Consider the following 15017-nt stretch of genomic DNA (forward strand, 5'->3'; position numbering starts at 1 on the left):
ACGCCCTACAAGATCCCAGAGGGAGTGTTCAAGAACATTGAACTAGCAGCTGGTAGATTACTTTGGAAAGGTGGCGCCCAGAGAATAGCCCTAGCTAAGCTACAAAAAAGGGGTATATGACGGGGGAAGACAGTCCCAGATATCCAAATGTATTACTGGGCCTCACAATTGTTAGTAATTAAGGACTGGGTCTTCTTGGATCAACAGGACCCAGCATACAGGGTGGACAGAATGGGCATGGGCCCAGGAGGATACGAAAGCTTGCTGTACTCCAAAAAGAGAACTGATGACACGTCCCAACATACACAGGTGACAATAGACGTGTGGCATACAGCTACCCAGTTCCTCGGCTGGAAAGGGAGACTGACGGCACAGACACCACTGTGGTATACCGCACTTTTACCGCAGGTGGGAAGGCTACACGGATTTGGAAGACACAGGCTCATTGGAATAGAGCACCTAAAAGACGCATGAGGAACCACACTTACATAACTTTTACTGACTTACAAACAGAATTTAATCTACTAGAATCAGAACGCTTCTGACATGCCCAGCTGGGGCACGTATTACACTGTCACTTGCACGAAGGGGAGCAACTACCTGAAGCCTCACCCCTGGAGGACCAAATATTAATAGAGCCACTGACGAAAAGGGGAATATTGCTAATCTATAAGAAGCTGATAAACAATGCCCCTGACCTACTGGGTCCCCTGAAACTGGCATGTGAAAATTACTTGGAAGAGACGATAGACGACGATGAATGGACAGAAGCTCTCCAAGCACCCCGCAAACTGTCCATTAGAGTAAGATTTAGACTGATCCAGCTTAAGATACTCCACAGAGTATATTATGCGCAGACCCTACTATGTAGAATTGGCAAGTCAGATTCCTCCCTGTGCAGAAGAGGTTGTAAGAGAGAAGGATCCTTTTTCCATACCCTCTGGGACTGTCGACAGATTCAACCCTACTGGACACAGGTCACGGCAGTAAGGACGAGGGTGACAAATCAGATGGTCCCTTTGGAACCCAAATGGTTACTCTTGGGAATAAAGGGGGTTAAAACTGGCTAAGGCCCAAAGAAATTTGACTTAGATAGGCAGCGGGGTGGCAAAATTAAATATTGCAAAAATATGGGAGGCAGCAAACATACCGACCGTCGAAGACTGGGAGAGGGAGCTTGCCTGGTGCCAGAGAACAGAGCAGGTAGTTTATGCAGCTAGGGGTAGCCCCAAGAAATGTGAAAGTGTGTGGGGCGATTGGAGAACCTACAGAGGTTAGGAATCCAGGGACCAGAACATGATCAGCAATATGATGTGTGGGAAAAACAAATGTTGAACAATGTACTGGGAACGTATGGACTGTAAAAGCGAAGAGTTTGTGAATCCGCACCCTGTGACAGGGAGGGGGACAGTTGATGCCACCCTACTGTCTTTATGTAATAATCTCATTATGCTGTGACCGTATGATTTGTGAAGCCAGTTGTTTTGATTCTCAATAAAAATAGTTTTTAAAAAATAATTTAATTCTAGATAAGTAAGAGAACTGGGCAGATTACTGGAGGCAACTATAAATGAAACCTCAGCAGCATTGGGAAACCTAACGGTAGAAATGGTTGCTATGAGGGCTATGGTTCTACACAACCAGTTGGTTTTAGACATTTTAGCTAAGAAAGGTGGAGCCTGCAGGATGATGAAAACAGATAGTTGCCTTTACATTCCAGATAATGCATCATCTGTGTATAAGATATCGGAAAATCTGCATGATATTGGGCATCAAGGTCAAGAGGTAGCTATGATTGGGGTTCTTCTTTGGCTCTTGGGATTCATGGTTATTGAAAGGACTATTTGTTAGGAAATAATGGTCAAAGTATCTATTCTCATAAATATATTACCTGCATGTACTCAGCATGTATCCCTAAACCTCATGTTACTGCAAGTAAATCTATGGTGTCCCAGAAAACCCCGATCGGCATGAAATGATCCGGCTGATGCAGCTATGGAGTGAATGCAAGTGTATAAAGAGCATTCAAAGGGAGGATTGAGCAAGATCGTCCTTTTTAATTTTGTGTTTTTCTCTCTTCTGTATCCTTTACATTAACTTATTCCTGAGATAATCATGTTTATATAGTTTACCTGACTGCAGCTAGGTTCAAGAAAAGCTTAGTTTAATTATGTGCCTAAAGAAAAGCTTCAGCTGCAGATTGTTTTCCTTCCCGTTCAAAGATCACCAAAGGAAAGAATTACTCTCTCATTTACTTTGGTAATCTATTGCCAGGGTCTGGGAGCCAATAAGGAAACTGACGCTACACAGGTGTTCTCATAAGATTAGTTATAAATACTACAAACTCTCCATTGTGTTGTCAAGGTCAGTGAATAATGGTTTGTTTAAAGTGTAACCAGACATTGTGAGAAAGGAAGAAAACCAAGCAACTATTGTTCATAATAAATGGCAAGCTGTCTGAAATCTTCCTGTTACTGCATTTCTCAAGGACCTTTGTGTTTTATGATAATTGCTTGTTGAGATCATTGTTTCCTATGTGACTACAAATGTATTTTAAACAGAGTACTTTGTAAGCTGAAGCAGACTCTCTGGTAAATGCTCAGAGACTCCACTGCTTCAATGGAAGCAGAATAAAATGATACTGGAGATTCCTCATGACAGACTCCTTCGTTATTTGAAGATTTCTTCATTTCAGCTGCAACAGAGGAGTTTCTGAAGATTAAATGCACAGGATATACAGATAATGAAAATAAAGACTACTGGACCACTACTGTTTTGACTCCCACAAATATATTAAAAATGATATAGGATTTAGGAATGATCGGATATGTGCATTAGATTTTAAGAAGGATGTTTTGGAAATCAGATGTGTCTTAGATGTAACATTTAATAAACCTTTGTGATTTCAGATATATAGTCCCATATCACTTTTTTTACATTTGGTGCAAAATAGTTTTAATACCATTTTCGTTTATTTTTATTAGAAAGCCCAGGAGGACAGGTCTGTGCATGTTGACAAATTTCAAAAGCTCCTTTTGACTACTGTAATGGCCATGAAGAAAAGAAGGCAGCATATACCTGGTATTCAAGGTCTTGGGTGGAGGTACACATGAAGAACACTTAAGGCTCCAATCTGGCTTGTGTGCTAATACCGCATTAGTGATTTTGGGATGCAGAATGACCTAGCAATTCCAAGTGGGAACATGATTGTCCCCTGATATTTTGGGACCTACTATGGAAATTATTATTATTCACCAGGTTCCCTTGGTAATTCCTTAATTTTCTGCCAGCTTCCCTACTAGAGAGGTCACAGCAATTTATCTACTGAAATGTCAGGTGGAAACTGTGGCTTTAACGAGAGAGTTGGAATTTTGATATTATCTGCAACAGGATTTACACCACTCACATTAGAGCTTAGTGTTTTTGAATGTTATACAGTCGATGATCAATCTAAACAGTTTAAAAAACAACACGCACATAAGTCTTAACCTAAATTCTTTATTTCACCAATGAAGATGTGTCTTTCACAGTACATTTAAAAAGTTACAATATGTACCCCATTCCGGGTGCAACATTTTCGGTATCTACTGTGGAGCGCTATTGTTTGTTTTTATCTATGTCCCCAGCAGAAAGCAATATAAAAACACAATGACTGAAGAGGACATGGCCCTGCCAGTACCAAGGGAGGCACACCATAAGATTACAAGGTAATGCCTTAATGCCAAATACAAAAATTTAATTAAGAACAACACAGGTTCTTAATGGCAGCTGGGTGCAGTGATAAAGACAATAACGTGATCATAAATAAGGCAGTAGGCAATGAGTTGGTCAGCTGAAGGGCTAACACATCAAGCAACTAATTATAGTGATGAACGAATCACGTATTTTAGATCAACAGTCCCTAACTGAGCGAATTCTCAGTACACTGTCTTTGCGCCAACCCATTTCTTCTAAAGATCGAAATGTTGTCGCCATTAGTGGGCGCAAAGACAGTCTACTAAAAAGTTGGTCAATTAGGAGCTGTTGATACAAAATACATGATTTGTTCATTGCTATGATTCGTTTCTTGATGTATTAGCCCCTCAGCTGATCATCTCATTGTTTACCGCCTTGTTTATGATCATGTTAATGTCTTTATCACTGAACCCAGCTGCAACGTGTGTTCACTGTGTTTCGCAGAGCACCACATTTGCTTGCTGTAGATCCTTTTGTACATACCTAGACTTTAAATTATGGTTCTTAATGACTGTCCTAACATTGTTCTTTACATTTATTTGTGTGACTGATTAGATTAATTAACAATCAATAATTATTTTCGAACAATTTACTAAATGATAGCTAGAAGGACCTGTGTTATTAATTATTACGTACCCTGTCCTTGTTAGACATAAGGGTAGCTTCTGCAGTTTTCAAGATATACATTAATATAGGCATCAAGGATCATTCCAATTGTAGAGCAAATTATGTTGCATAAAGCTCTAAAGATCAAAACGAAAACAAAAAATATGATAACTGGAGGTTTGGTTATAATGATGTACCCTATAAATGCCCTTTATTGATATATGGAAAAGGCATGCTTGAGAAGAAAAAACAAAATATGCAACAAGACAGATCTTTTGAGGTAGCTCATAACCACATAACCTCGATTAGCATTGACTTGTGAGCTGGACACCTTTAGCGGATTAAGAAATGCGTGAAGTAACCTAAAAGGGCATATACATTTACCAAACCTAAAGTGCACGAAAAGTAACTCCTGCTCTAGCATGGAAGATAAAGGAAGGAAGCCCCCAAGGCGCCTTTCTATCCTCCATGACTGTCCTAACACACAAGGCAAAATTCCCAATATGTATAATAAGCAATGATTCATACTTTGGATGGGACACACAAGCAAAGAGGGTCTTGCGACTGACTCACAATTGTTGTGGAGCTTCCTCTACTTTAATACAATTCCTCCTCCGTTAATGTATTGAGTTTTCTTTAAGGAATCTGCTCAATGCCATAACTAAAATTCCTCCCCAACACAAGCATTTATATACTTAAGAATGTGTGGGATGCACTTGTTCAGCTATAGCCCAAGAAAAGTGACATTTTTTTGTAGCTGTCTTAAGGCATTTAGATGTCATTTCCTGTCACCAACGAGCAAAATGGTTGCATCAGATTCAGAGGCAACCAATGAGAGCGTCAATCTATGCTTGGTTTTGTGATGTCAAATCCAAGTTTTAAAAACCCTGTATGCTAAGCAGAAAACACTATCTTGTTGAACATGATACTCTTTCAAGGCTGCACATAGTCCTGCATAGAACTTCATGATGGTGCTGTGAACCCCTGATTAAAAATAAAAAACAAAAAAAAACGTAGTTGTAAAGGTAACACTGCCATGTTAACCCAATCATATTGGTGGATGTACACTAAATAAGATGCACAAATGTTATCCAACTTGTAGACTAATCTGAATTTATTTAGCCCATGAACTGATATGCATTATTAATACCTTACACAAACAGGCGATTAAAAAACAGCTTAAACCTGAAAGCAGCACATTAAGAAACAGGTACATGGAGGATTTAAGGGATAATACATTTAGTAAATGATCCTTTTCAAACAATAGGATTTGACACTTGGCTATGTGCTGACCAGTACGTACTATAGCCAGTGCTGTTTTCTCAGTAGGCTACTTTTCAATAAGCTGTTTTGATCCCAGGCTTTGTTTCAACTGCTAGTGTTCAATTAGCTATTTAGAATGAGCTGAGTGAAACGCCTTTCAAGGCAAGAGAATAGAAACTTGCAATTCTATTTCCATAATGAGAATCTAATGCGTTGCTTAAGGGAATCAGTGCTGCTTTTAAGAAAAGATAAACTTTTCCCATTTTGAAAAATATTGGGAGGAGCAGTTGGTCGTCCTCTGGATCACTGCCTAGTGTCTTTGAGGCTGCCAATGGGGCACCTTCAACTTGGTGAATCAGTTACCACCTCCAAAGAGGTGATGATAATTGATGAATGTTTTGCAAGTACAACAGCAGTTTCAAACCATTCATGAACACCATAGTGACTCACAATTAGAAGGGGGAGGCCCATTTCATGTACCCTTCTGTTTTTGATTTGGAATGGACCGCAAAACAAATATAGAGAGTCGAACAGGCTTTTCTGAATCGCAAAATTGATTTGCTACTTAAAAAAGCCCCTTTGAGGTTGCACACACTGTGATTTTGCAAATCGCAGAGTTACTTATAGCAAAGGTTTTTGTACCTCTATCCCCCAGACTATTCACTGAGAGATTTCCATTTAGGTCAGGCAATAATGTTTTTCAACTTCCTGATACACAGAATCCAAAGCATCGAAATTGTGAAAGTTTTAAAAAAACACCCACTTCGAAGATATATGAGCAGTTTAACTGGGCCTTTCAGCTCTACATGGGTGCGCATGCCTACCTAAAAGGAAAGAACGATCCTCAAAATGTGCTTTAAATTAAACATCACAATTCAAGCTGCACAAACACTAAAAGAGAGTTCAGAAATGAACATATGGGAAACCCACCTGTGAATAACACAGAAGATGCACAACTGCTAAGAAAAAGACATGAAACCTCATTTTTTTTATCTTGCATGTGAGAGTTGTAAATATAGAAACTGCGTGCGTAAAGGTTTTGGCATCAATGCTTGGAAATAAGAGACATCACAACAAATACTGTTATATTCTAAATAAAATGTAAAAAAACTTAGGGCACTGTACAAGCAGCGCGGTGTGTGCATGGCAATGGTAAACAAAAGTGATACATTGTCATCAGATCAGTAATAAGGAGAGAATGGTATAGATAATTACACTAGAATGCTTCCTACAGAAGAAATTCTGAACCAAGTCTCATCTATTGAGCATGAAAAACTAAAAACAAAGAAATCATCGCTTTCACCCAACTACTACAGTTTTACAAAACAACCTTAATTAAATCAATCCCACAAAAAGAATTGTACAATAAACAGAAAGTGTTCTGATTTTGAAAATACATTGATAACCCTGAGACCTTTTTCCAGAGTGGAAAGGTATTTTAGGCGGCACGCTCATGCAAGGCAACAGAAATCCTTATATGAAGCTCACTGCATACACAGTTGTATCTTTCACTGCAGCAATAAATGGATTTATGGCAACTTTGATGCTTAGTGGTCAGTTACTTATCAAATGTGGTGCTATATCAGTTATGAAGAAGATGATCAGCACTGATTGTTGCGATCTGAGGATTTGTTGGATGACTTCCGCTACTGAATTTTGCATTTGTCTTGACCGGTGTTTGGGCTGTCTAATGTTCGGGTATAGTTGGAGTTCCAGTCCCGCTCAAAGACCTCCTGCAACTGTTGCTGAATAGTGCGCTCTCCAGTCGCCGACTTTGTCTGGTTCACAACAAGTGCTGATCCGGCAGTACGAAGGAAATAGTCTCCAGACCAATTGGATGTACCTGGAAGAAACAAATGGAGAAGCTGGAATCAAGCATCTTCAGATGTCTTGCTGCAAGCCTCATCACCTCCAGCAGCTCAAACTCAGAAATCCCAGCATATTTATTCAAGTTGCAAGATGGATAAGGACTAACTGAATGATAATAAAAATATGAAGCTGTGCAAATTAGTAGAAAGTCACTGAAGGGAGTTTGTTGGCTCAATTGGAGAAAGCCTTAACCAGCACTTTAAAGAAAAAATAATTTTCCATGTTTTTGGGACGAGTAAACTGTAAAGGTCATGTAGTGAGAAAGAACATATAGGTATCGCAAATGGATGCCTTTAAAAACACCATAGTGCAATCCAGCATCCTTGGGCACATCTAGAAGACCTGAAAAGGCCGGCAGTGGGCTGGATCTGCGAAGTGCGTCAGGAAAACAAGTAGTGAGCTGGCAATTTTTGTTTGTGTACACAGCCCGAAAACGGGGAGGGGGGTAAGAGTAGTTTTCATGTTCAATTGAGTAGGGTGAGGTGAAGGTGTTCTCCCAAATTTATGCATGGTACTCTGGAAAGTGGTGAATTTTCAAACCTTTCGGTTTATTTTCATTGTTTTAGTTCAGATGTTGAGAACACATTTCATGCAATGCAAGGAAAACCATAGTGAAAGTTGTATTTACTTTCTTGAGATTTCAGCATTGGGTAGGCATGGGGCAGTGGTGAACCTTACAAGACCTCGTAGTGTTATTCCTTTTTATGAACAAACCACACTTCACAAACCTGCAGAGCTAAGGCTGGATCAGATGAGCATCAAAGGACTATCAAATGAAAAACAAGTGTTAAGTTCACTCAGAATCACACGATGGAGGCTTTTTACTAACAAATTGAAGGTCATAAAACTTCTCTAGTGTGATTCTAGCTGTTCCTATGTTTTTTAAAAAATAATTGTGTTTTATGTAGTCTACCTTGAGCTTTGCTATTGAGTTATAAAACAGAAACACTGGTACTAGTGCCACAATTGTGAAAGCGCTACACACAATCCAATTTGTAGTACACAATCCAGAAATGTACATCACATAGAATAAGGAACCATTTCTTAATTGTAACAATTGGATGTTCCGCTGTTGATTACTATACTGCACATACTCCTTCCATCTAGTGTGGGGCAAGGATGTTTTAAGCTGTTTTTCTTTAAAGAAGTGTTTTCGGTTTCTGGGTCACTCATGATACCTACCCTGAAACCGACAATGAACCAGGATAGACTCCGCAACAGATTGTGTTTCCTGCAATAGGCAAGAGTATTTGTGTACCTGCGAATCGTTATAAAGTCTGTGTACTGGATAAGGAAAATACATACTTAAAATAAGTAAGGTGAACCATGAAAGCACATGTCACACACAGGTCATATAAGGAAGGTGGGTAGCTGCAAACTGTTATAGGTCAGCAACATTATCTACTTTCAGCATGTACTGCTGAAGCTTGTTATGTACAGAATGAAGAGCAGGACCCAATCCCAAATACGGTGGACTGGTTGACATGTAATAGCAAGACTACTTTTGGATAATAAAAAACAAAAACAAACAAACCGAGAGTGAGTTCCAAAGACTACTGTATCTATAAGCACCTGTTTTACACGTTCTTCTGCTAATGAAGCTTTGAGTTCACCAGCTCCATGCTTACTCTCCTTGTCTAGTGGATGGGCATCACCAGTAGACAGAAAGTTGGCTCTCTTACGGGCTGTAGTGATGATGGAGTCAGATGTGAGGTGGCCCTGAATGTAAATGGGACTAGTAGGGTGGTGGGGCTTGTACTTTTTGTTCACCCTCGGAGTTATGACCCTAGCATGGACGTGGTCTTGCAAATTGTCAGTTGTGCGGCAGAGGATGCCTTTGAGCATGGGAAGGTATTGGGTGGAGCAGTGGCTGGAGGAGTGGGCTTTAAAGAGGTAGTCCTCCAAAGGATCTGTATGAGCATCCACCTTACAGCAGGAGGCAAACCCTACCTACAAGTTCCGGATAGGACATGGAATCATCCTGCGACAAGGGCCGGGCAGAGTATAAGTCGGGGTCTGTATTCCTTGGTGGGTCTTAATTATAGTATTATAGGAGTCCCATGGGTCGTCCTACAGAGGTGTGTCAAATGTGCCCCCCTCTGACCCCCTGACCACCTGTGTCAGAATGAGATGACCCCATAGCTGCTGGGCTGTTTTGGTGGGATTGGAATGCCCAAAGCCTCCTCGAAGGACAGCTGAGGTTTGGATGGTTGAGCAGATGCAGACCTGAAGGGATGGCGAGGATCCGGCAAGTGTGGGGAACGGATGACCAAGTGTCTTTGCTGAGCATAAATCTCACCACTGTAGTTTGTGGAGTACTGGTTCCACTGTGCAGGAGCCGAGGTCGGTCTAGCTGGTCGACACCAAGGGTTTCGTCACTAAATCGGCTTAGGTTTCGGCTCCAATGGTTGGGTCGGTTCTGATGTGGACTTGGTTGGCGCTGAAGGTCGAGCTGTTGTAGGTGTGGTTGGTGCTAAGGTGCCTGGCCTCTCTGATTTCTTCACTGCCGAGCCAGAGCTGGGCGATACATCAGAAGAAGATTGTTGGTGCCGACCATGGCCCGAAGGTAGTGGTGGCCCAGTGGCTTGCCTCTGGGATTCCAGAGTGGCAGGATGCCCCTTGGTAGAAGGCTGCTCTGTTTTAGAGTGGTGGAGAGGGGGTACTGTACTCACTGCCTGCTGAGCTGGCGGAAGGTTCTTGATCTCCTAATCACAGCTGAGCTGGTGCTCCGCCTCAATGTCCTCAGGGCCGAACAGGTCTGGGGTTTCGTCTCTGCTCCTACATGCCTCTTCGAGATGCTGAGCTAGACAGTCTTTACAGGTCATTTTGTTGAGGAAGGAGCGGCAAGCATCGCAATTAGTCTCATTGTGCCTGGGCGAAAGACACAAATTGCAGACCCAATGGAGATCAGGGTGAGGATATTTTACGTGGCAGCGAGGATAATAGCGGAATGGTTTCCGTTCTATCATTGTCAAGGCTGAGAGATGGGAGTAGGTTTGAAAGACGAGGCCCTGGAAGGACCATGGGTGACCCAAAGCCCGCTTGAGTGAAGTAACAAATGTCATGAGGAGACGGAGAAAGAAAGGGAGATACATCTGATTATAATACTGACTGAAGGAAGGAACCAATGTGGCGTGAAAAGAGCATCTCAATGGTGTTAAACCGGAGCACACGTCTGAACTAGATGGCGGAAAGAAAACAGTGTAACAATGAAGTCCATGCCCATGCACATTACCACCAAGAGATGGAGTCACAGTACCTCATAACTCGAAAGACTTCTTCAAAGAAAAACAACTTGCACAAATCCAGGCCAACACTACATAGCAGGAATATGCACAGCATGTGTATCTACAACCACACATACCTCAAACATAAAGTTAGACATCCTCAAACCCTACATGGAAAACAAATTAATATTTAGAAGTTTGCAAAATCGGATGAAGGATTTTTCACAACAAATGTTCAATGGAGGAATGTTCCAAGCTTGAGCCATTACTACAGCGAAAGCTCTACCACCTATGCAAACCTCCCTAAACTTTGGAATCTTAACATAAAGCAGAGAAATGAAGCGATAGTGTAAAAGTAGTGTAAGGAGAAAAGAAGCCACATAATTACCAGTGGTAAGTCTGCTCTGGGCTCTGTGCGAAACAGAGCCTTAGACAGTGCTTACGCACCGATGGACAGTGCCAGATAAGAGGCAATGAGATCCTGGGCATTCTCTTCAAGCCTAAAATAAGGCGAGGAGCCAAATCATTTTGACTCAATTGCAGTATGAAGCAAATAATTTAGTAAGCCTACAAAAAGCGAAATGCAGTAGGCCAACCTAGAGGTAGCAGCGGGGGGACTTTCTTAATAATTTTCAATATGAGAAAACAGGTGGTAGTAAGCTCATTTATAAGTGCATCTAAAGTAATTTAGCTCTCAAAAAGTAAACCAAGATTCTGTGCCATATGAGTGTCAAAGTAGGAGATCTGAGAGAATCTGGCCACTATTTTAGTGGCCATAATGATGGATTTCCGTAGATAATAACTTTACGCTTGTCAGTATTAAGCCTACAAAATTATGGTGTCATGTCATCCAGATGGGCACCACAGCACAGCAAGCAGGTGTTCATGATCAAGCTAGTAGGTGCCTGGGGCAGAGGAGATGACCCATCAACAGGATAGAGGGGTCAATTCACCAGTGCAGTGCCAGAAAAATGCACTGTACGATTTGTATCCAAGGGGGTTACCTGATTTTGGAGGCACCTTTTTCCTCAGACTTCACTGACTGACGCATCTGCTGTCTTACTTGTGGCACCAACTGGATGGACAAGGCTATAAGTCGTAGCAAACAAAGGAGGTGCAGGACCGGTTTCTATGTCCAAGTCAGAAATCTCAGAATCATGCCCTGAACATCCTGGGCCTCTGCAGAGGAAAAGACTTCATGTAGTTCTTGTCCATTCCTGTTTCTATTGGATTGATGTGAGACAGCTGGGCATTGTTGGTATAGCCTAAGGTGTAGAGGAGACTTACCATGCGGTGAAGATGTTCCCTTTGACTAGACCTGTGGACTCCCCAAGCATGGAAACATGTGGACTCCTGACAAACAGTGTAGCTGCCACGACTGCCAGCAGGTTTCTAAAATGCCAGGACTGTGAATAGTGATGGGATCCCACCATAAATCTCAAATAGCATCTGTCGGTGGGAATAATTGGCAATGCAAGTAGGCCTCCTGGAGTTCCAGGACGACAACAAATCAACCTCATTGACAGCCAGCAGGACTTAGTTCAGGGACAGCATTTTGATATTGCCCTGCCGAATCAACACCTCGGTGAGCCTACCAGACCCAGATATTTTTGAAAACTAGACATCAAGGGGAGTCCAGGGTGTAATGCCTCACATGGATCCTATGAAGCTTTCTTACCCACAATGATCTACAAAGCTCAAATTATGCCTAAACAAAACTATCTTCCTGCCATTTCTGTGACATGCTACCCCACTTGTGTAGCTGGGCCTAGCGGCTGCAATCCATTAACCTCACCACACAATGTGGAGCTAAAAGCAATAGGAGTATGTGAGGTAATTGGGCCTGGGCTGGGCTGCCACCTAGGGAAACCTACCAAAGCCAGACATTTCTGGGAACTAAACACCTACAGAAAGGTGTGCTTCGTGTGAATCTCAAAGTTATCTTACCCGCAGAGCCCTGCTAACCTAAAGTTTTGCAAATTCCGCAGTCACCCGTATTGCAAAAAAGGGTCAAATAACCACTGTTCTCCAACTCAGTATCTTGTGTACATTTGAGATTTTCTTCATATCAATTTTTCATTCTTTATATTTTACCATATGAATTGCTGTATAGTTAGTACACAATGAAAGCAGTTAAAAGGTTAACAACTGAATGCCCAAACTGGAGGATGTAAAAAAGTTCAAACATTAACAATTGTTTGGTTTGATTTTGGTCATTTTATGATTTGTTTGCTAAAGCAAATACTGAAACAGGCTGTGTTGTCTTATGAACAAAGATTCATGTGACAGTTATGTTAATATTCTCATGTTTTCCTTACCAATGTAGGCAACTTTGTCTGTCACCATATACTTGTTGTGGTTGACTCTGCCATATGGGATCTTGGCTTGTTCAGTACTTACAGGTACAACAAAGAGTTTCTTCAACAGGAAAACAAGAAAAAACACAAGATCCTTATTAGAAAAGCATCACTTTTTTAAACAATTCCTTACAGAGTTACAGAAAGGTACTTCGTTCACATGTAGTATGTAATTCAGTGCCCCAGGCTGATCTCAAGAGGTAGTTAACAAGCACCAGTGATACCACAAACCAGCATATGAAAGCATGACCTTTCAGATAACAAAGTGTTTATATTCACTTACTCAAGGGAATTCTGTCATTTTTTGGAACCAGAAGCAAATGGCATTACTATTTCTAAACTAGTGTTATCAGTTTCTAGAATACCATATGCTCAATGCACCAAGCCATGTTTAACTTGTAAGCATCAAAAATCAATAGGAGAGTGGATCACTGGTCCTGGGAGAACCAGGGTATTGCACGGTCAGTACTAAGTACTGTTTTAAGAAACCCTCAATCACGTTTGGTAAAGGATCGATTTTAGCGGTATATCTTGATTCTCCGCTAGATTGTCATTAACGTGATCGCATAATCATTGGGTTAATCCTATGCTTCCTCCACCCGGAGGCTTTTACCACTGGTGGTCTCAGTAGTAATCGTGAATAGAAAAAGGGGTGAAGTGACTTGTGGTGAAAAGGGTGTTATTTTAAAAATCTCGTGAAGCCAATAGATATATTTATTGGTACTGGATTCGGGATAGTTTGTAAAAATATTGTAAATGTGCACACGTCAGACTTATTATGGTCTAGTGCACTTTTAAAATTAGTGTCCAAATAAAGGTCGACATGTTTCAGCCCTCATCAGCCCCGAGGGGTCAAGCGGGCTTTCTTCAGGACCTAGTGCAGAGTTGAGTGACCTAATATTTAAGGTACCCTTGTGGAAGTGCGGGAAGATAGTTATTCCTCTCTTGTTCGCACATTCAGCTTAAAACTGTTGTTTCAGTGTTTGTGGGGGGAGGGGGGAAAAAAGGGATAAAACAACACAGAGATCATTATAAATCAGTTGAACTGGTTGTGTATATGCAATTACAAAATGACAATACTCTTCAAGAGTGGATCTCACTGTTGTTTGAGAAACGCTCGGTATGGCAAAATTCGTCCCTCCTTTATGTAAGAAAAAGACCATTCTACAATCCATTTTGTCATATTCTCACTCACGTTAAGAACAGGTCTGCATACACCTCCTCATTGCCATAAATACTAGACACGTGTTAAGCACGCCTTAGTGAACGGTTCATAAGGGGATAATGTTTTGTATCCCAAATCGTGTACAGCTCCCGGTGACCATCGGAAGCATGCAGCGCCAAACTTGGTGCAGTGTCGAACTCGGCAACCCGCTTTTTGTGGCGTGTATGGTTTTTGTAAGCATCACAAAGTAGTTCAGCCTAATAGCAACACTCCCTGCTTGCAGTCAATTTTTTAAAACAGAAGATGGTGGGTGAAAACGAAGACCTTTTCGTTTAGAGTGCGGCCTATCATTTACAGGGTGCCCCAACATTTCACTTGGCTGCTTAACAACTATGCGCGCCTGCTAGTTCAGGTCATTTGGAAACATGATCTGGAATTTCAGAGGTGTACCAGCAAAACTCAGCTACTGTGCATATAAAGAAATTATCAAGTGCAATCGAAATGTAACAAAACATTATCCAATATTGCGTTGATGAAATTCGTTCAAGGTTGAAAGTAAGGAAAAAATACTTGCCTGTAATAATTGGTGACCAGCTTGCCGTTTCACACCATTCTTTTCAATCTTACATCACAGTATCATAATGTCATCAAGAACCATTCAAGCCTTCTCATAGAGTTTAGGCACTTCTACAAAAAGGGGTTATCGACATAGTTTATAGGAATCAACAAGAACAAGGAATGTGTTCCTTATACCGCCTTGTTTCCAAAAAAGGACAAGACACTAAGGGCCTTATG

General features: G+C 41.3%; 1 protein-coding gene across 3 annotated transcripts in view; it reads right to left on the minus strand.

Moving 5' to 3' along the window:
- Positions 1-3478: 3478 nt before the first annotated feature.
- Positions 3479-15017, minus strand: part of PLD3 (phospholipase D family member 3) — a 269488-nt gene continuing 257949 nt past the window's right edge. For all 3 annotated transcript variants that reach the window (XM_085625365.1, XM_085625364.1, XM_085625367.1), the window contains 2 exons: positions 13019-13118; positions 3479-7447 (listed from right to left, as the gene is read on the minus strand). In XM_085625365.1, the coding sequence (XP_085481491.1) occupies positions 7251-7447; positions 13019-13118 (297 nt within the window). In that variant the 3' untranslated portion in view covers positions 3479-7250. The remainder of the gene's footprint in view (positions 7448-13018; positions 13119-15017) is intronic.

The sequence above is a fragment of the Triturus cristatus genome, chromosome 9 (genome assembly GCF_964204655.1).
Source record: "Triturus cristatus chromosome 9, aTriCri1.1, whole genome shotgun sequence".
Taxonomy (NCBI): Eukaryota; Metazoa; Chordata; class Amphibia; order Caudata; family Salamandridae; genus Triturus; species Triturus cristatus.